This window comes from Bombina bombina, chromosome 1 (assembly GCF_027579735.1).
Source record: "Bombina bombina isolate aBomBom1 chromosome 1, aBomBom1.pri, whole genome shotgun sequence".
NCBI classification, from domain to species: domain Eukaryota; kingdom Metazoa; phylum Chordata; class Amphibia; order Anura; family Bombinatoridae; genus Bombina; species Bombina bombina.
In genome coordinates, this window is record NC_069499.1 from 594402356 (window position 1) to 594424996 (window position 22641).

Genomic DNA, 22641 nt, shown 5'->3' on the forward strand with positions numbered 1-22641 from the left:
TCTGAGTTAGTCTGTCTCTACCTGTGTGTGTGTGCTTCTGGTTTTATCTATCTGTCTGAGTTAGTCTGTCTCTACCTGTGTGTGTGTGTGTGTGTCTGCCTCTGGTTTTATTTATATTTACCTGTGTGTGTGTGTGTCTGCCTCTGGTTTTGTCTATCTGTCTGAGTTAGTCTGTCTCTACCTGTGTGTGTGTGTGTGTGTGTGTGTGTGTCTGCCTCTGGTTTTATTTTTCTGTCTGAGTTAGTCTGTCACTATCTGTGTGTGTGTGTGTGTGTCTGCCTCTGGTTTTGTCTATCTGTCTGAGTTAGTCTGACTCTACCTGTGTGTGTGTGTGTGTGTTTCCTCTGGTTTTATCTATCTGTCTGAGTTAGTCTGTCTCTACCTGTGTGTGTGTGTGTGTGTGTCTCTGCCTCTGGTTTTATCTATCTGTCTGAGTTAGTCTGTCTCTACCTGTGTGTGTGTGTGTGTCTGCCTCTGGTTTTATCTATCTGTCTGAGTTAGTCTGTCTCTACCTGTGTGTGTGTGTGTGTGTGTCTGCCTCTGGTTTCATCTATCTGTCTGAGTTAGTCTGTCTCTACCTGTGTGTGTTTCCTCTGGTTTTATCTATCTGTCTGAGTTAGTCTGTCTCTACCTGTGTGTGTGTCTGTCTCTGGTTTTATCTATCTGTCTGAGTTAGTCTGTCTCTGTGTGTGTGTGTGTGCTTTTGGTTTTGTCTGTCTGAGTTAGTCTGTCTCTACCTGTGTGTGTGTGTGTCTGCCTCTGGTTTTGTCTGTCTGAGTTAGTCTGTCTCTACCTGTGTGTGTGTGTCTGCCTCTGGTTTTGTCTATCTGTCTGAGTTAGTCTGTCTCTACCTGTGTGTGTGTGTGTGTGTGTGTGTCTGCCTCTGGTTTTATCTATCTGTCTGAGTTAGTCTGCCTCTACCTGTGTGTGTGTGTCTGGTTTTATCTATCTGTCTGAGTTAGTCTGCCTCTACCTGTGTGTGTGTGTGTGTGTGTCTGCCTCTGGTTTTATCTATCTATCTCTCTATCTATCTGTCTGAGTTAGTATGTCTCTACCTCTGTGCCCCAAGGCAGAACATACAGTGATCTGAGATATCATCACAGAAAATGCAGCATGTCTGCAGAAAGAACAGGACACATGCAGGAACTGTTAGCACTTGAACTTTGTAGTGCTGCTCCACATTAGACAGTTCTCTTCAAACAGAGCTGTGCTCTGGTTGCAGTGTGTAAGTTTTCCTTAACACAGTGCATCCAGAGCAAAGTGTGGTTTGAAGTGAGCAGTCAAATATGCAGTAGCGCTGCAAAGCAGCAGCACATTGCTTGTTGACTGACTCTCAGATATTTTTTCAAACCCGCCCCCTAGCCTTTCCCAGTCTGCAAAGCTGTTTATTCTGAATGTAAGACTTTAGTATGAGCATTGCATCTTTTTTATTACTACATTTCTATGTTAGACCAAGAGAAATGGAAACAGATTTATTCAAGAGACATTTTAAAATGTCTTTTTTTGTATGCTGCTAATTTGCAATGCAATTATATAATAAAGCATTAAAAATTGCTTTATTCTTCAGTTAACCAACACATTGCAGTTGAACTGGTGCCTTAGTGTAACTGTCTAATATAAAATTTAATTTAAAAATGACCTGCACAAAAAGTTTCAATAAAAAAAAACAATCTCATCGCAGAAAGTGAAGAAACGTTCTGCCTCTGGGTGTGAGTGTGTGTCTGCCTCTGGTTTTATCTATCTGTCTGAGTTAGTCTATCTCTACCTGTGTTTGTGTGTGTGTGTGTGTCTGCCTCTGGTTTTATCTATCTGTCTGAGTTAGTCTGTCTCTACCTGTGTTTGTGTGTGTGTGTGTGTGTGTGTGTGTGTCTGCCTCTGGTTTTATCTATCTGTCTGAGTTAGTCTGTCTCTACCTGTGTGTGTGTGTGTGTGTGTGTGTGTGTGTCTGCCTCTGGTTTTATCTATCTGTCTGAGTTAGTCTGTCTCTACCTGTGTGTGTGTGTGTGTGTGTGTGTGTCTGCCTCTGGTTTTATCTATCTGTCTGAGTTAGTCTGTCTCTACCTGTGTGTGTGTGTGTGTGTGTGTGTGTCTGCCTCTGGTTTTATCTATCTGTCTGAGTTAGTCTGTCTCTACCTGTGTGTGTGTGTGTGTGTGTGTGTGTCTGCCTCTGGTTTTATCTATCTGTCTGAGTTAGTCTGTCTCTACCTGTGTGTGTGAGTGTGTGTTGAAGATGGGGGATACACTAAAGCGCCTGCCTAGAAATTACCTTGGCTTTGGAAATTAAATCCTAGTAGTCAACAAGTGAACTGAATTAGATAATGTGTGTACCAAAGCGCCAAAAAGGCTGGGTCTGAACAATGAGAACTATAATACAATGCGAAAAAAATAAAATGAAAATTACACTTTATTTACAAACATGCATGGATCCATGTAACAAACAACTTTAAAATTCAATAAAACAATAAAAACAATTAACATGCAAATAGTTGAATATTAAAATCAAAGGCAATGTACTCTTGCAAATGACTAGTGTGATGAACCGAAGTCTGCTGGTGCCCCAGCTGCTACCTTTTATATATTGCTCTTAAAATTGGAGTCGCGGTGGCCTCTAGCTAATGTTGGAAACTTCTTGTGACTTGTAATGATTCTGTTCAAATTTGTATGCAACTAAGTGTTTAACATATATCGATCCTAATTGTTGAGGCGATTTTGACAATTGGTTTTAAATGGCCTGTCAACAATCCTACAATTGAGAGGTTTCAAAAGAATTGTTCAAATGAGAGGTATCTGTGTGCAAATAGTGTTTTGCAAATAAGTATAAATATGTGAAACCCTGTGTCTCAATCCTGTGGACTTAATCCATAGTGAATGGATGTAAACAAATTAATGCGCAAAAAATAATAACAATAAACTAAAGCTGGTTGACAGATTAGAAATTATATGCAGTCCAAATAGATTCAATTACAATTTAAATAGATGCAACTTCTTAGATAATTGGTGTTATAAACAAAATAAAAATCAACACAAAAATAACTTTGAAAGGGTGAAAAAAACGTGAATGTCACTTTCCAAATTAAATGTCACTATTCCAAAATATTCCAAAATATAATTTGATAATCCGAATGATAGTGCTGCAACAGTCAAATAAAAATATCAATATCAAAAAATATATAAAGAGAAAAAAAAAAAAAAAGAAAAAAAAAATCAGTACAAAAAATCAGTGGCCACTGTGTTAAAGATACAAAATGGGCAGTCAAAACCCTACATAAAGATCTTCCTAAGGTGTCATAGTCTCTTTGTAGAAAACGTGCCTGCAACCACAGCAGGAGCGGAGTGGTTGTTTTGGGGGTGTCTTGGTCTTCTCAGACGCTAGGCAATCCAAAGTAGTACCTATAATAATAAAAACATACAATAGTGCAGAGGGTATTTCCCAAATTTAGTAAATGAAAATGAACTCACCAGTCGACGCGTTTCGGTCTGTATTAGACCCTTATTAAGACTGGATTGTGTAGTTTAGAATGGTCTTTTATACCGGTTTTGGTAGATGTAGACCGGAAGTAATTGCATACGGTTTCGTGCACTGAATTAAAGTGCTTATTTCTAAATAATGCTTGAGATTAAAAGCAGCTTTTAATAATTGTATATCCAATTAACCCTTCTTAGATCTATAATATTCGCTTATATCTATATTTATTGTGAAAGAAATCTAACCGGCCTCAGAATCGTAAGCTGTTAACTATTTCCGGTTTCCTTAGCATACTGCTTCCGGTTCACATCGTAACTTGTTCAAAGATTCTTAACATATACATATTTATTCATAAACAAATGTGTTCACAAATGATATGTTCAGACCCGGCCTTTCATATTTCAATTCCTTTAGGTCATTGGTCTCTAGATCGTATAGATCTTGGGGAATTAAAGCTTCAATATTTATATTAAAGTATTTATATTAAAGTAAACAGGGATAGTCGATATAGTCATATAAGGGATTATGTAATATTAAATATTACCTTAACGTGGCTTATTCCCACGATATCTTATAGTACCATATAATTCGTTACAGCCAGTGTGTGCATATTTTCACAATGATCGCGACTTCTTATGTGTATTTGTCAGATTCCATTAATAGGTGTGTGATTTGCTATCATATTATTGGTTTAGAAAAGAAGGAGTGCGAAAAGGCAGTTACCTTATTGGTTGAAATTTATTTTCATTAAAGAAATGATATTATTGGTGTAGAGAAGAAGGTGTGCGAAGAGGCTGTTACTTTATTGGTTGGATTTTATTTTCATTAAAGAAATGGTATATGAAGCTTGAACAGTTTCATTTAAAGCCGATACGCCTTTAGTATTTATGAACTATAGCTTGCGTTGTCAGAAGAACTCATATTCTCAGTTTCGTTTAAAGAAGCCGGCAAAAAACTGACACGGGCTTTTCTGTCTGTTTCAAGTAGGGAGAGTACATCAAAATGTATCTGAAAGATGGCTACATCAGGGTAATAGATAGTTGGAATTGGTAGCCGCTTTTTTATAAATGGGCCTTTTTACAATTCAATGTATAATATATACTATAATGTACCTAATTTCTTGTGGTAATATAGCATGCCCTAGAGAGATTATTATGGAGATAATTTATGTAAATTACAGATGTTGTATGAATGATTCATACGTTATAAGGATCCCTTTTAGGTTAAGTAGAGGGAGAATATAATCTCCTAACAGAGTGCTAATTTAACATTAAACAATAAAAATAAAATAAAATAAAATAAAATGAAGATTAAAATAAAAATAAAAAGTAGTCAGATTCTTTGTTCTCCTAACATTTCTAGAGCGCCAGTGGTAAAATGACTTAATATTGATAATATATTGAAATATGTATATACGAGGCTGAAAATAAAAATACAGTTAATTTAAAGCTGGCTAATTAGTAAGGAGGCTTCGGTAAGTTTGTAACGGACTTTCTAAGGATAGTGTCTATCTAGATAGACTCATTTTCGAATAATATTAATTCATAAATACTTATGTCAGTAGAATTCTAGATGAGGCAATTTGCTTAGTATAGGGAGGCTTTCTGCTACCTAGTGTTAACTATCTGGTCACAGAGCAAATTTCTTAGGATAGTGGAAGCATACTGCCTCCAGGTATTGTTACCTGGTGACAGAGGACGCGATATTAGTTCCAACAGAGGAGTATCCACAAGTTAAGTTTAGAGTTAGAATTTCTCTGTTGTTTTTATGGTGTTCTATTTAAGACAGTAATCTGGGGACCTTTAATGGCCCATCAAGGCCATATGTTTGAACTGGATTCTAGGTGCTCATATATATTCAAACTGGGTGAAACATGATTTCAAGGTGTTCTTAGCTTACCCTAGGGATATATCAAAGGATATCTTATTGAGCACCAAGAGAGGTGACCCGGTGTTTATCATATTTTATAACTAAGAGATAGAGAGAGGTGACTTCAACAATTTGGATGTTTCTTTCCAAAACACCCTCATTCATGTGCATTCTTATGGGGTTTTTGTAGACATATCCTGGAAGTATTTAAATGGATGATCATTTAATATTTACTTTTGGCCTAAGGGTTCAACAGGTGGGAGAGGTCTTCTTTATTATTAAGACATCTTCGGTATAGACAGTCCATTAGGAATATCCATTTGGATTCGCTGGTTAGAAGTAGTTTCTCAAAGTTATCTGTCTGAGTTAGTCTGTCTCTACCTGTGTGTGTGTGTGTGTGTTGATACAATATCTGATGAGGTTTTATTTAGTTCTTCTTCCCTATTAGCGAGTTCTATATTCACCAAGCTTTTCTGTTTCAGTGTTTTAAACTGTGTTTGAAATAAATCCAGGCAGGATTCGCTTCCTAGTATCATTACTGTGCCTTTATTATATATATTTATTGTATAAAGCGTATTTCTTCTGTTAAGTGTGATCAGTCCACGGGTCATCATTACTTCTGGGATATTACTCCTCCCCAACAGGAAGTGCAAGAGGATTCACCCAGCAGAGCTGCATATAGCTCCTCCCCTCTACGTCACTCCCAGTCATTATCTTGCACCCAACGACTAGATAGGATGTGTGAGAGGACTATGGTGATTATACTTAGTTTTATATCTTCAATCAAAAGTTTGTTATTTTAAAATAGCACCGGAGTGTGTTATTATCTCTCTGGCAGAGTTTGAAGAAGAATCTACCAGAGTTTTTGTTATGATTTTAGCCGGAGTAGTTAAGATCATATTGCTGTTTCTCGGCCATCTGAGGAGAGGTAAACTTCAGATCAGGGGACAGCGGGCAGATGAATCTGCATAGAGGTATGTAGCAGTTTTTATTTTCTGACAATGGAATTGATGAGAAAATCCTGCCATACCGATATAATGTCATGTATGTATACTTTACACTTCAGTATTCTGGGGAATGGTACTTCACTAGAATTACACTGTATGAAATACATAAAGCTGTTTAATAACTAGAGATTATGTTTAACGTTTTTGCTGGAATGTAAAATCGTTTTCATTTGCTGAGGTACTGAGTGAATAAATGTTGGGCACTATTTTTCCACTTGGCAGTTGCTTAATCTGTTTTCTGACAGTTTCTGTTCTCCCTCACTGCTGTGTGTGAGGGGGAGGGGCCGTTTTTTTGGCGCTTTCACTACGCATCAAATATTTCAGTCAGCAACTCATTGTATTCCCTGCATGATCCGGTTCATCTCTACAGAGCTCAGGGGTCTTCAAAACTTATTTTGAGGGAGGTAATTTCTCTCAGCAGAGCTGTGAGAATTATAGTTTGACTGAGATAAAAAACGTTTATTCTGTAATTTGTTTCCTGCTTTCAGAATTTGTTATCTTTGCTAATGGGATTAAACCTTTGCTAAAGTTGTGTTGTTTACAAGGATTGAGGCTATAACTGTTTCAATTTATTAATTTTCAACTGTCATAAATCTTCTGTGCTTCTTAAAGGCACAGTACGTTTTAATATTATTCTAATTGAATTGTATTTCCAAGTTGCAAGTTTATTTGCTAGTGTGTTAAACATGTCTGATTCAGAGGATGATACCTGTGTCATTTGTTGCAATGCCAAAGTGGAGCCCAATAGAAATTTATGTACTAACTGTATTGATGCTACTTTAAATAAAAGTCAATCTGTACAAATTGAACAAATTTCACCAAACAACGAGGGGAGAGTTATGCCGACTAACTCGCCTCACGTGTCAGTACCTACATCTCCCGCTCAGAGGGAGGTGCGTGATATTGTAGCGCCGAGTACATCTGGGCGGCCATTACAAATCACATTACAGGATATGGCTACTGTTATGACTGAGGTTTTGGCTAAATTACCAGAACTAAGAGGTAAGCGTGATCACTCTGGGGTGAGAACAGAGTGCGCTGATAATATTAGGGCCATGTCAGACACTGCGTCACAGGTGGCAGAACATGAGGACGGAGAACTTCATTCTGTGGGTGACGGTTCTGATCCAAACAGACTGGATTCAGATATTTCAAATTTTAAATTTAAACTGGAAAACCTCTGTGTATTACTAGGGGAGGTGTTAGCGGCTCTGAATGATTGTAACACAGTTGCAATACCAGAGAAAATGTGTAGGTTGGATAAATATTTTGCGGTACCGACGAGTACTGAGGTTTTTCCTATACCTAAGAGACTTACTGAAATTGTTACTAAGGAGTGGGATAGACCCGGTGTGCCGTTCTCACCCCCTCCGATATTTAGAAAAATGTTTCCAATAGACGCCACCACAAGGGACTTATGGCAAACGGTCCCTAAGGTGGAGGGAGCAGTTTCTACCTTAGCTAAGCGTACCACTATCCCGGTGGAGGATAGCTGTGCTTTTTCAGATCCAATGGATAAAAAGTTAGAGGGTTACCTTAAGAAGATGTTTGTTCAACAAGGTTTTATATTGCAACCCCTTGCATGCATTGCGCCGATCACGGCTGCGGCGGCATTCTGGATTGAGTCTCTGGAAGAGAACATTGGTTCAGCTACTCTGGACGACATTACGGACAGGCTTAGAGTCCTTAAACTAGCTAATTCATTCATTTCGGAGGCCGTAGTACATCTTACTAAACTTACGGCGAAAAATTCAGGATTCGCCATTCAGGCACGCAGGGCGCTGTGGCTAAAATCCTGGTCAGCTGATGTTACTTCTAAGTCTAAATTGCTTAATATACCTTTCAAAGGGCAGACCTTATTCGGGCCCGGGTTGAAAGAGATTATCGCTGACATTACAGGAGGTAAAGGCCATGCCCTGCCTCAGGACAAAGCCAAAGCCAAGACTAGACAGTCTAATTTTCGTTCCTTTCGTAATTTCAAAGCAGGAGCAGCATCAACTTCCTCTGCACCAAAACAGGAAGGAGCTGTTGCTCGCTACAGACAAGGCTGGAAACCTAACCAGTCCTGGAACAAGGGCAAGCAGACTAGGAAACCTGCCGCTGCCCCTAAAACAGCATGAATTGAGGGCCCCCGATCCGGGATCGGATCTAGTGGGGGGCAGACTTTCTCTCTTCGCCCAGGCTTGGGCAAGAGATGTTCAGGATCCCTGGGCGCTAGAGATAATATCTCAGGGATACCTACTGGACTTCAAATACTCTCCTCCAAGAGAGAGATTTCATCTGTCAAGATTGTCAACAATCCAGACAAAGAAAGAGGCGTTTCTACGCTGCGTACAAGAGCTCTTGTTAATGGGAGTAATCCATCCAGTTCCACGATCGGAACAGGGACAGGGGTTTTACTCAAATCTGTTTGTGGTTCCCAAAAAAGAGGGAACTTTCAGACCAATCCTGGACTTAAAGATCCTAAACAAATTCCTAAGAGTTCCATCGTTCAAGATGGAGACTATTCGGACAATTTTACCTATGATCCAAGAGGGTCAGTACATGACCACTGTAGATTTAAAAGATGCTTACCTTCACATACCGATTCACAAAGATCATTATCGGTACCTAAGGTTTGCCTTCCTAGACAGGCATTACCAGTTTGTGGCTCTTCCATTCGGATTGGCTACAGCTCCAAGAATCTTCACAAAGGTTCTGGGTGCTCTTCTGGCGGTACTAAGACCGCGGGGAATCTCGGTAGCTCCATACCTAGACGACATTCTGATACAAGCTTCAAGCTTTCAAACTGCCAAGTCTCATACAGAGTTAGTGCTGGCATTTCTAAGGTCACATGGATGGAAGGTGAACGAAAAGAAAAGTTCACTCGTTCCACTCACAAGAGTTCCCTTCCTGGGGACTCTTATAGATTCTGTAGAAATGAAGATTTACCTGACAGAGGACAGGCTAACAAGACTTCAAAGTGCTTGCCGCACCCTTCATTCCATTCAACACCCGTCAGTGGCTCAATGCATGGAGGTAATCGGCTTAATGGTAGCGGCAATGGACATAGTACCCTTTGCACGCTTACACCTCAGACCACTGCAACTGTGCATGCTAAGTCAGTGGAATGGGGATTACTCAGACTTATCCCCTTCTCTGAATCTGGATCAAGAGACCAGAAATTCTCTTCTATGGTGGCTTTCTCGGCCACATCTGTCCAGGGGGATGCCATTCAGCAGACCAGACTGGACAATTGTAACAACAGACGCCAGCCTTCTAGGTTGGGGTGCCGTCTGGAATTCTCTGAAGGCTCAGGGACAATGGAGTCAGGAGGAGAGTCTCCTGCCAATAAACATTCTGGAATTGAGAGCAGTTCTCAATGCCCTCCTGGCTTGGCCCCAGTTGACAACTCGGGGCTTCATCAGGTTTCAGTCGGACAACATCACGACTGTAGCTTACATCAACCATCAGGGAGGGACAAGAAGCTCCCTAGCTATGATGGAAGTATCAAAGATAATTCGCTGGGCAGAGTCTCACTCTTGCCACCTGTCAGCAATCCACATCCCGGGAGTGGAGAACTGGGAGGCGGATTTCTTAAGTCGTCAGACTTTTCATCCGGGGGAGTGGGAACTTCATCCGGAGGTCTTTGCCCAAATACTTCGACGTTGGGGCAAACCAGAGATAGACCTCATGGCGTCTCGACAGAACGCCAAGCTTCCTCGTTACGGGTCCAGATCCAGGGATCCAGGAGCAGTCCTGTTAGATGCTCTGACAGCACCTTGGGACTTCAGGATGGCTTACGTGTTTCCACCCTTCCCGTTGCTTCCTCGATTGATTGCCAGAATCAAACAAGAGAGAGCATCAGTGATTCTAATAGCACCTGCGTGGCCACGCAGGACTTGGTATGCAGACCTGGTGGACATGTCATCCTGTCCACCTTGGTCTCTACCTCTGAAACAGGACCTTCTGATACAGGGTCCCTTCAAACATCAAAATCTAACTTCTCTGAAGCTGACTGCTTGGAAATTGAACGCTTGATTTTATCAAGACGTGGGTTTTCTGAGTCAGTTATTGATACCTTAATACAGGCTAGGAAACCTGTTACCAGAAAGATTTACCATAAGATATGGCGTAAATACCTATATTGGTGTGAATCCAAAGGTTACTCTTGGAGTAAGGTTAGGATTCCTAGGATATTGTCTTTTCTACAAGAAGGTTTAGAAAAGGGTTTATCTGCTAGTTCATTAAAGGGACAGATCTCAGCTCTGTCCATTCTGTTACACAAACGTCTGTCAGAAGTTCCTGACGTCCAGGCTTTTTGTCAGGCTTTGGCCAGGATTAAGCCTGTGTTTAAAACTGTTGCTCCACCATGGAGTTTAAACCTTGTTCTTAATGTTTTACAGGGCGTTCCGTTTGAACCCCTTCATTCCATTGATATAAAGTTGTTATCTTGGAAAGTTCTATTTTTAATGGCTATTTCCTCGGCTCGAAGAGTCTCTGAATTATCAGCCTTACATTGTGATTCTCCTTATTTGATTTTTCATTCGGATAAGGTAGTCCTGCGTACTAAACCTGGGTTCTTACCTAAGGTAGTTACTAACAGGAATATCAATCAAGAGATTGTTGTTCCTTCTTTATGCCCAAATCCTTCTTCAAAGAAAGAACGTCTACTGCACAACCTGGATGTAGTCCGTGCTCTAAAATTTTACTTACAGGCAACTAAGGAATTTCGACAAACGTCTTCTCTGTTTGTCATTTACTCTGGGCAGAGGAGAGGTCAAAAAGCTTCCGCTACCTCTCTTTCTTTTTGGCTTCGTAGCATAATTCGTTTAGCTTATGAGACTGCTGGACAGCAGCCTCCTGAAAGAATTACAGCTCATTCTACTAGAGCTGTGGCTTCCACTTGGGCCTTCAAGAATGAGGCCTCTGTTGAACAGATTTGCAAGGCTGCAACTTGGTCTTCGCTTCATACTTTTTCCAAATTTTACAAATTTGACACTTTTGCTTCATCGGAGGCTATTTTTGGGAGAAAGGTTCTTCAGGCAGTGGTTCCTTCTGTATAAAGAGCCTGCCTATCCCTCCCGTCATCCGTGTACTTTTGCTTTGGTATTGGTATCCCAGAAGTAATGATGACCCGTGGACTGATCACACTTAACAGAAGAAAACATAATTTATGCTTACCTGATAAATTCCTTTCTTCTGTAGTGTGATCAGTCCACGGCCCGCCCTGTTTTTAAGGCAGGTAAATATTTTTTAATTTATACTCCAGTCACCACTTCACCCTTGGCTTTTCCTTTCTCGTTGGTCCTTGGTCGAATGACTGGGAGTGACGTAGAGGGGAGGAGCTATATGCAGCTCTGCTGGGTGAATCCTCTTGCACTTCCTGTTGGGGAGGAGTAATATCCCAGAAGTAATGATGACCCGTGGACTGATCACACTACAGAAGAAAGGAATTTATCAGGTAAGCATAAATTATGTTTTTCACAGTCTTCTCCATCGTATACAATTATCTGTCTTCCGTTCCCATTTCCCTTTTTTTGAATGTTAATAAAGTTTTCCCGTAAGGTTTGGTGCCAGGCATCTTTTTGCTCTGTATCTGTCTGAGTTAGTCTGTCTCTACCTGTGTGTGTGTGCCTCTAGTTTTATCTATTTGTCTGAGTTACTCTGTCTCTACCTGTTTGTGTGTGTGTGTGTGTCTGCCTCTGGTTTTATTTATATTTACCTGTGTGTGTGTGTGTGTCTGCCTCTGGTTTTGTCTATCTGTCTGAGTTAGTCTGTCTCTGTGTGTCTGCCTCTGGTTTTATCTATCTGTCTGAGTTAGTCTGTCTCTACCTGTGTGTGTGTGTCTGCCTCTAGTTTTATCTGTCTGTCAGAGTTAGTCTGTCTCTACCTGTGTGTGTGTGTGTGTGTCTGCCTCTAGTTTTATCTGTCTGTCAGAGTTAGTCTGTCTCTACCTGTATGTTGTTTGTGTCTGCGTCTGGTTTTATCTATCTGTCTGAGTTAATCTGTCTCTCTATATACAGATAAGTCCTGAGACAGCGCTCATTTGTCAATCACTATATACAGATAAGTCCTGAGACAGCGCTTATTAATCTGTCTCTACCTGTGTGTGTGTGTGTGTCTGCCTCTAGTTTTATCTATCTGTCTGAGTTAGTCTGTCTCTACCTGTGTGTGTGTGTGTGTGTTGATACAATATCTGATGAGGTTTTATTTAGTTCTTCTTCCCTATAAGCGAGTTCTATATTCACCAAGCTTTTCTGTTTCAGTGTTTTAAACTGTGTGTATAAAGCATATTTTCACAGTCTTCTCCATCGTATACAATTATCTGTCTTCCGTTCCCATTTCCCTTTTTTTGAATGTTAATAAAGTTTTCCCGTAAGGTTTGGTGCCAGGCATCTTTTTGCTCTGTATCTATCTGAGTTAGTCTGTCTCTACCTGTGTGTGTGTGCCTCTAGTTTTATCTATTTGTCTGAGTTACTCTGTCTCTACCTGTGTGTGTGTGTGTGTGTGTGTGTGTGTCTGTCTCTAGTTTTATCTATCTGTCAGAGTTAGTCTTTCTCTACCTGTATGTTGTTTGTGTCTGCCTCTGGTTTTGTCTATCTGTCTGAGTTAGTCTGTCTCTACCTGTGTGTGTGTGTGTGTGTGTGTGTCTGCCTCTGGTTTTGTCTATCTGTCTGAGTTAGTCTGTCTCTACCTGTGTGTGTGTCTGCCTCTGGTTTTGTCTATCTGTCTGAGTTAATCTGTATCTACCTGTGTGTGCGTGTCTGCATGTCTACATGTCTGCCTCTGGTTTTGTCTATCTGTCTGAGTTAGTCTGTCTCTACCTGTGTGTGTGTGTCTGCATGTCTACGTGTCTGCCTCTGGTTTTATCTGTCTGAGTTAGTCTGTCTCTACCTGTGTGTGGGTGTGTGTATCTGCCTCTGGGTTTGTCTTTCTGTCTGAGTTAGTCTGCTCTACCTGTGTGTGTGTGTCTGCCTCTGGTTTTATCTATCTGTCTGAGTTAGTCTGTCTCTACCTGTGTGTGTCTGCATGTCTTTGTGTCTGCCTCTGTTTTTGTCTATCTGTCTGAGTTAGTCTGTCTCTACCTGTGTGTGTGAGTGTCTGCCTCTGGTTTTGTCTATCTGTCTGAGTTAGTCTGCTCTGCCTGTGTGTTTGTGTGTGTGTCTGCCTCTGGTTTTGTATATCTGTCTGAGTTAGTCTGTCTCTACCTGTGTGTGGGTCTCTCTGTCCCTGCCTACCACCGCTTGCTGCCATTTGAAGAAGAAATTTGTATTTCTTTCATGTAATTAGCAAGAGTCCATGAGCTAGTGACGTATGGGATATACATTCCTACCAGGAGGGGCAAAGTTTCCCAAACCTCAAAATGCCTATAAATACACCCCTCACCACACCCACAAATCAGTTTTTACTTCCTGGGCGTTTAGGAATGAAGCTTCGGTTGTTCAGATTTGCAAAGCAGCAACTTGGTCTTCTTTGCATACTTTTACTAAATTCTACCATTTTGATGTGTTTTCTTCTTCTGAAGCAGTTTTTGGTAGAAAAGTACTTCAGGCAGCTGTTTCAGTTTGATTCTTCTGCTTATAATTTCAGTTTTTTTCATTATAAGTTTTAAACTTTGTTTGGGTGTGGATTATTTTCAGCGGAATTGGCTGTCTTTATTTTATCCCTCCCTCTCTAGTGACTCTTGCGTGGAAGATCCACATCTTGGGTAGTCATTATCTTATACGTCACTAGCTCATGGACTCTTGCTAATTACATGAAAGAAAACATAATTTATGTAAGAACTTACCTGATAAATTCATTTCTTAGCAAGAGTCCATGAGGCCCACCCTTTTTTGTGGTGGTTATGATTTTTTTGTATAAAGCACAATTATTCCAATTCCTTATATTTATGCTTCGCACTTTTTTCTTATCACCCCACTTCTTGGCTATTCGTTAAACTGATGTGTGGGTGTGGTGAGGGGTGTATTTATAGGCATTTTGAGGTTTGGGAAACTTTGCCCCTCCTGGTTGGAATGTATATCCCATACGTCACTAGCTCATGGACTCTTGCTAATATGAAAGAAATGAATTTATCAGGTAAGTTCTTACATAAATTATGTTTTTTAGGTTGGAGAATACCTTTATAATATTTTAAACTTTATAAGTATATGCAAATAGTGTTTTTATAGGTATTACAGTTGTATAATATATTAAAATTAAGTTCTGAAGAGCTTACAAAAATTAAATGGCCTTGCGTTTTACAGATGGAATACAATCTTTTTCACAAAATGGCTTTTTTTAACCATATTTTCTATTTTAACTCTGTATAACTATATTCTTACACTGACATAGGTGTTTTCATGACACTGGTATTCCCTGTGTATCATGAAGTGATTGTGTTTATCTTGGTCTGTTTGATTGTATGTACTACATGTCTCTTGTTGTCCCATCTGTCAGAACACTTGTCTCATATGTCTCTGCGTTCTGTCTGTCTACAGGCTGGAGCTCATCACCAAAAGCAGTTTCAAAATAGTTTGAAAAATGCACATGAATTTCTTCGTATCTCACAGGTGAGAGTGAAGTAGGAGGAGAGATAATGGTAAAGGAGCAAACAGGGTTAGATGTTTTCTAATTACCTTTTGCGTTGCAGATTCCAGATAACCCTCCTAATTATGAAAAGTACTACAGACAGATGAACAAGGTAATTTGTTTTGCGGGGATGGCTGCAGAATGGTAATTCCACCTATTCATCCACATTACAATGCTAATAATTTACATTACAATACTACACAATCACATTAGATAGTTTTTTGTTTGTTTTAAATCTGTACTGTTTTATCATTTAAAAATAAAAAATAAAGGTTTTATATCACTGACTCATGTGACTCAAAAGATATAGTCTATAGACTGTAAGCTCTTTGGAACAGGAACCTGCTCCTACTGTAATGACTTGTTTTGTCTTAACACGAATCTGTGTCTCTCTACTTTTATAACCAGCACTAAGACATTTTGTGGCACTATACAAATAAATGATAATAATCATAATAATAATCTAATTTGCCAAAGCCAGTTAAAGGGACAGTCTAGTCAAAATGAAACTTTCATGACTCAGATAGGGCATGCAATTTTAAACAACTTTTCAATGTACTTGTATCTTGGTATTCTCTGTGGAAAGCTAAACCTAGGTAGGCTCATATGCTAATTTCTTTTTAAAGACACGATGAGTCCACGGATCATCATCCTTACTTGTGAGATTTCACCTCCTGGTCAGCAGGAGGAGGCAAAGAGCACCATAGCAGAGCTACTATATATAGCTCCTCCCTTCCCTCCCACTCCAGTCATTCTCTTTGCCTACGTTAGTACTAGGAAGAGGTAAAGTGAGGTGTTAGATTACACTAAAAATCTCAGGATTGTGTGCAAAAATATGAATAACCAAACTCCTAAACCCTAAAAGATCCCCTACAATTAGGATAAATACAAAGTTAGACACAACACAATATTTAGGAGCGCTCAAAAGGCTAAAGGTTAGTAAGTTGACCAACAGACAGTTATAATTAAACCATCAATACTAGTAATTTAGATAAATAAATAAGACATTAATTAATATAGAGGTAATATCATTATAGCATATGATGTATAACTAAGAGGTAATGTTAGTGAAGGGTAAAACCCATATAAGCAGATAAGGAAACACAATACCCAAATAATAAAAGAGCAATAATTTATTATACCTAAACAGTAGTGCAAATATATGAGCTCAATATCTGCTACCTAAATTGATGACAAATTGATAAAGAACATAAAAAGATATTTCGGACGTCTCCGATATAAAAAAGCTAAAAAATATGTTGAGAATAAAATATATTGCCACCACTAAATAAAGGATTCGGCCAGATGGTAACAAACAAGTATCTGAAAAAATTGTTACAAACTTCAGATAAGGGTAACAGCTGAAGTTCACACAGTCTGATTAAAAAACGTGTCGATCCTTAGGCACAACGGTGTATTTTTACCTGGCTACTCAGGAGTGGTATAGACCCAGAGGACAGCCAGCTCGATTAGCCGTTCAACCTCTGTGTAGTCTCTTCCTCCATCCGTTATGGTCACGTGAAAGGGTCTGTTAGACTACTCAGCTCCTATTGGTCAGTGTCGCTTACACACGTTCTCCAGCTGATCCGTATGTCCGCTCTCTGTCAGACTAGAGAGAGAAAAAGAAGTATCCGCCTGGATACTCGTATAGTCTTTGTGACTTGCTTGAAATAAAACTTATTGCAATGCTTGGTGTCACTACCCATTGATGGAACAAGGCAGGTTCAGCAATAAACCAAACGAAGGCTCCAGTTAGTTGTACCAGCTGATATGTCAACTTTAAAGAGGTCCTGTGTCACATCCCAATGACACCTCTGTTAACACAGAGAGTATAAATGATTAAAACAGTGAAAATAATTCTGGCTGCATCTACTTTAAAACATCAACGTGTTTCTCCCTACATGAGGGCTTTTTCAAGATGAGAAATTGCAGTCCAGGGCTTCCTTTTAAATCTGTCCCAACTTTTTCATTGGTTAAAATTCTTAATCATTATTAAAGGTGGTATTGGCAATATTTTCCCAAAAGAACAAAAAGGTGGTATAGGCAATATTCTGACAGGAAAAAAACTAAACTAAAATTATTATAATCACATGCCAAAGTGATACTTTTTATACAGAGTGATTTGTTATAAAGTGAAATGTTATATCTTCCACAAATATAAATTTTATATATATATATATATATATATATATATATATATATATATATATATATATATATATATATATATACAGTATATATATACATATATATATATATATATATATATATATATATATATATATATATATATATATATATATATATATATATATATATATATATATATATATATATATATATATATATGAATAAATAAGTGTTAATCTTAACTGTGATAAAATACTAAGTGATTTTTTCATTAAGGAAAAGTATATATGTTACTAGTGTAAGGTGCTTAAAGTTACACCATTCTCAATTTATTTAATAATATTAAATGTGGTGAATATAAAATTAATCCTTTGATTACGTAATCTAAAAAAAAAAAGGTGAAATGTCCAATTCTGAGTTTAAACCGACCGGGTAAAGAGTACTAAACTTTGTCCAATGGGGATATTATGTTTCCATTGTTTTAAATGGCAGCTTTCAGCATGTATAAAGCTATTAGTCAACCTTTTTAAAGTGAGTTTTAGTTTCAATATTATTACACACCATAATCTCTAAGTCCTGGAAAATTATGGAATCCTGACTAAAATTAAATGTAAAAACTAGATCCTTATTATTTCTGTTCATACAATTAAACATTTCAATTAGATCTGATTCTGAACCTCTCCAAACAATCAAAATATCATCAATGTACCTTCTATAGAGCACGAGGTTTGCACCATAGCTATTGTCCTGAAAAAAAACCTTCTTCCCAGTTTTCCATGAACAAATTAGCATAGCTTTGTGCAAACCTCGTGCCCATTGCTGTACCCTCAATCTGTAGGTAGAATTTTTTATTAAATACAAAATAATTATTTTTTAGTATGAAAGCAATGCTCTTCAATAAAAAACCTTTTTGTTCTGATTTAATTTCTAGATCTTCATCGAGATATTTATTGCCTGTAGACCCATCTCATGATTGATTATTGTATAAAGTGAAGTTACATCACAGGTTACCAAAAATAGATCTTTTTCCCATTTAATGGTATCCAGAATATTTAGCACCTGGGTGGAGTCTCTCAGGTATGAGTTTAAGTTTTTAACATATTTTTGTAGAAAGGAATCTACGTATTGAGATAGGTTCGAGGAGAGTGCCCCTATTCCTGAAATAATTGGCCTGCCTGGTGGGTTAGTTAGGTCTTTATGAATCTTAGGCAAGAATACAGGGATTTGGGGATATTTTAGGTCTAGGAAATCTGATTCCTTGCTGTTTAAAATTCCTAATTTTTTTACCTTCTGCAATGATCTTTTTAAGCTTAGCTGCAAATTTGTTAGTTGGATTGAGATTTAATTTTTTATATGTTTTAGTATCGTTGAGTAATCTTAAAGCTTCTCTTTCATAATGGGTTGTATCCATAATTACAATCCCGCCACCCTTATCAGCAGGCTTTATGGTTACATCTTTATTCTTCTTTAAATTATCTAGTATAAGTCTATCCTTTTTAGTCATATTTGATTTAGTATACTTAGATGGCTGACTTTTCTTTAGATCTCTTAGTACCAATAATTCAAAGGTTTCCAGGTTACTCCCTTTGGCAAATGTCGGGTTAAAAGTGGATTTGTTTTGCAATTTAGTGTGAATAAATTTTTCTTGAGTAACACTTGTTACACTATTAGTGGATTTTTCTAGAGGACTTTTCATGAAGTAGCGTTTTAGTGTGAGGTTTCTAATGAATTTTTTAACATGTATATGTGTGTTGAAACTATTTACTTGTACTAGGGGCAAAAGATAATCCAAAGCTAAGGATTCTTTCCTCATCTTCTTTTAATTTTGTACTACTGATGTTAAAAACCCCATTTTTCTTTACCTCCATCTTTTTACTCCTTTTTATTTGTTCCACTTCCTCTTGTTCCTCTAGAGGTCTTTTTTGTTTGTCCAACTTATTTTGGGATTTTGTCTTATTATATCCCTTGATGTGCCCTCCCTCAGAGGGCTGGTCTCTAAAATATGAGTCTTAATTTCTTTTTGTTTTGGTGTTTCTGTCTTATATTGTTTTAGCGGTGTATATCTATTTTCCACTGGTACCTGCCATCTGTTATCATTTTTCCAATGCTGTCTTTCATTTCTATAAGGCCTTGGTCTAGTCTCATAGTATCTATTATCATAATTCCTATTATTTCTATAATAATAGTGTTGATTCATGTGTTGTTCATGTCTGTTTTGATAAAAAAAATCATCTCTATTGTATATATTTCTAACTACATTATAGGGACCTGGTCTCCATGAATCATTCAATCTCCTATTTGTATGATCATAATTTTTAGGTTGAATGTGGTTCTTTTTCTCTTTTTTCTTCTTAGAATGTACCTCAGTCCATTGATTTTGGGTTTTTGCTATTTCTATATTTTGAACATTAGTTTCAATTATATCAGATTTTTAATTAATTGTATCTCTTTCTAATTTCTTCCATTTAGTTCTTAAAATATCTTTATTTAATGTATCCAATCTTTCAATCATTACCTTTTGTTTTTCTTTAAACTTTGTTAAAGGTTTTTAATCTTTGAGTTTTTCTTTTAATTCTATTATTTCTTTTTCTAGATCAGAGATAGTGTCTTTTCTAGATCTTTTAAGAATGTACATTAAATCAGTAGAAGCTTTATTTAAAACCCCTTCCCACTCTGTTTGGAATTCCTCTTTAAGAGGGAAAGAACAAGTCTTAACTAATTTCAAACCTTTTGGGATTAAACCTATATTTATATATTTATTTAGAAACAAAATTTCTGTTTTTTGTTTTAGTTCTCTAATTAAAGTTTTCTCCAAATTTTTCATAATATCGTCTAGATTCTCAAAGCTAGGGCAATTTGCATAATCCCACTCTTTATATTCAGATAGTACTTTATACATATTATCCCTAAATTCAAAGATGTCTTCCATAATGGATAACGAGAGGAGAGAAATAAATAATATAGCTGTAAAAAGTGTACAATATAGCTGTAAAAAGTGTACAATTATTATACCTACCATAGGAGAAGAATTGGTGATAAAAGATCTAATTAGATGTACAACTAAGGGAGTAATCTATGTACTGCAGTGTACTTGTAATTTAATTTACTTTGGTGAAACCAAAAGAATGTTAAAAGATAGGATTAGAGAGTATATCCTCTGTATTGAAAAGGAGGCAGAAGATACAAGACTCTATAAGCATTTTAAAGAAGTTTATGGAGGGAGAGTAAGCAATCTTAAATACTGTGGTATACATAACATTAAATTAAATTGGAAGGGAGGTAATATAGATAAATATCTCCGAATAAAAGAGACAGAGTATATTTATAAATATAATACTCTTTACCCGGTCGGTTTAAACTCAGAATTGGACATGTCACCTTTTTTATTAGATTAAGTAATCAAAGGGTTAATTTTATATTCACCACATTTGATATTATTAAATAAATTGAGAATGGTGTAACTTTAAGCACCTTACACTAGTAACATATATACTTTTCCTTAATGAAAAAGTCACTTAGTATTTTATCACAGTTAAGATTAACACTTATTTATTCATTTTTTTATATATATATATATATATATATATATTTGTGGAACATATAACATTTCACTTTATAACAAATCACTCTATATAAAAAGTATCAGTTTGGCATGTGACTATAATAATTTTAGTTTAGTTTTTTTCCTGTCTGTATATTGCCTATACCACCTTTTCGTTCTTTTGGGAAAATATTGTCAATACCACCTTTAATAATGATTAAGAATTTTAAACAATGAAAAAGTTGGGACAGATTTAAAAGGGAGCCCTGGACTGCAATTTCTCATCTTGAAAAAACCCTCATGTAGGGAGAAACGCGTTGATGTTTTAAAGTAGATGCAGCCAGAATTATTTTCACTGTTTTACTCATTTATACTCTCTGTGTTAACAGAGGTGTCATTGGGATTTGACACAGGACCTCTTTAAAGTTGACATATCAGCTGGTACAACTAACTGGAGCCTTCGTTTGGCTTATTGATGAACCTGCCTTGTTCCATCACTGGATAGTGACACCAACCATTGCAATAAGTTTTATTTCAAGCAAGTCACAAAGACTATACGAGTATCCAGCGTGCAATTTGCACTAAGGGCGGATACTTCTTTTTCTCTCTCTAGTCTAACAGAGAGCGGAGATACGGATCAGCTGGAGAACGTGTGTAAGCGACACTGACCAATAGGAGCTGAGTAGTCTAACAGACCCTTTCCACGTGACCATAACGGCTGGAGGAAGAGACTACATGGAGGTTGAACGGCTAATCGAGCTGGCTGTCCTCTGGGTCTATACCACTCCTTAGTAGCCAGGTAAAAATACACCGTTGTGCCTAAGGATCAACACGTTTTTTAATCAGACTGTGTGAACTTCAGTAACAATTTTTTCAGATACTTGTTTGTTACCATCTGGCCGAATCCTTTTTTTAGTGGTGGCAATATATTTTATTCTCAACATATTTTTTAGCTTTTTTTATTTCGGAGACGTCTGAAATTTCTTTATATGTTCTTTATCAATTTGTCATCAATTTAGGTAGCAGATATTGAGCTCATATATTTGCACTACTGTTTAGGTTTAATAAATTATTACTCTTTTCTTATTTGGGTATTGTGTTTCCTTATCTGCCTATATGGGTTTTAACCTTCACTAACGTTACCTCTTAGTTATACATCATATGCTATAATGATATTACCTCTATGTTAATTAATGTCTTATTTATTTATCTACATTACTAGTATTGATGGTTTAATTATAACTGTCTTTCTCCAACATAGGTGTGTCCGGTCCACGGCGTCATCCTTACTTGTGGGATATTCTCTTCCCCAACAGGAAATGGCAAAGAGCCCAGCAAAGCTGGTCACATGATCCCTCCTAGGCTCCGCCTACCCCAGTCATTCTCTTTGCCGTTGTACAGGCAACATCTCCACGGAGATGGCTTAGAGTTTTTTAGTGTTTAACTGTAGTTTTTATTATTCAATCAAGAGTTTGTTATTTTAAAATAGTGCTGGTATGTACTATTTACTCTGAAACAGAAAAGAGATGAAGATTTCTGTTTGTATGAGGAAAATGATTTTAGCAACCGTTACTAAAATCCATGGCTGTTCCACACAGGACTGTTGAGAGGAATTAACTTCAGTTGGGGGAACAGTGAGCAGTCTCTTGCTGCTTGAGGTATGACACATTCTAACAAGACGATGTAATGCTGGAAGCTGTCATTTTCCCTATGGGATCCGGTAAGCCATGTTTATTAAGATAGTAAATAAGGGCTTCACAAGGGCTTATTAAGACTGTAGACTTTTTCTGGGCTAAATCGATTCATATATTACACATATTTAGCCTTGAGGAATCATTTAATCTGGGTATTTTGGTAAAATTATATCGGCAGGCACTGTTTTAGACACCTTATTCTTTAGGGGCTTTCCCTAATCATAGGCAGAGCCTCATTTTCGCGCCGGTATTGCGCACTTGTTTTTGAGAGGCATGACATGCAGTCGCATGTGTGAGGAGCTCTGATACATAGAAAAGACTTTCTGAAGGCGTCATTTGGTATCGTATTCCCCTTTGGGCTTGGTTGGGTCTCAGCAAAGC

The 22641-nt window shown here is 37.6% G+C and overlaps 1 protein-coding gene across 1 annotated transcript in view; it reads left to right on the forward strand.

Annotated features, from left to right (window-relative positions):
• Positions 1 to 22641, forward strand: part of LSS (lanosterol synthase) — a 131662-nt gene that overhangs the window by 63682 nt on the left and 45339 nt on the right. Inside the window, exons 13-14 of the mRNA XM_053698896.1 lie at positions 14805 to 14876; positions 14957 to 15007. Of these exons, the coding sequence (XP_053554871.1) occupies positions 14805 to 14876; positions 14957 to 15007 (123 nt within the window). The remainder of the gene's footprint in view (positions 1 to 14804; positions 14877 to 14956; positions 15008 to 22641) is intronic.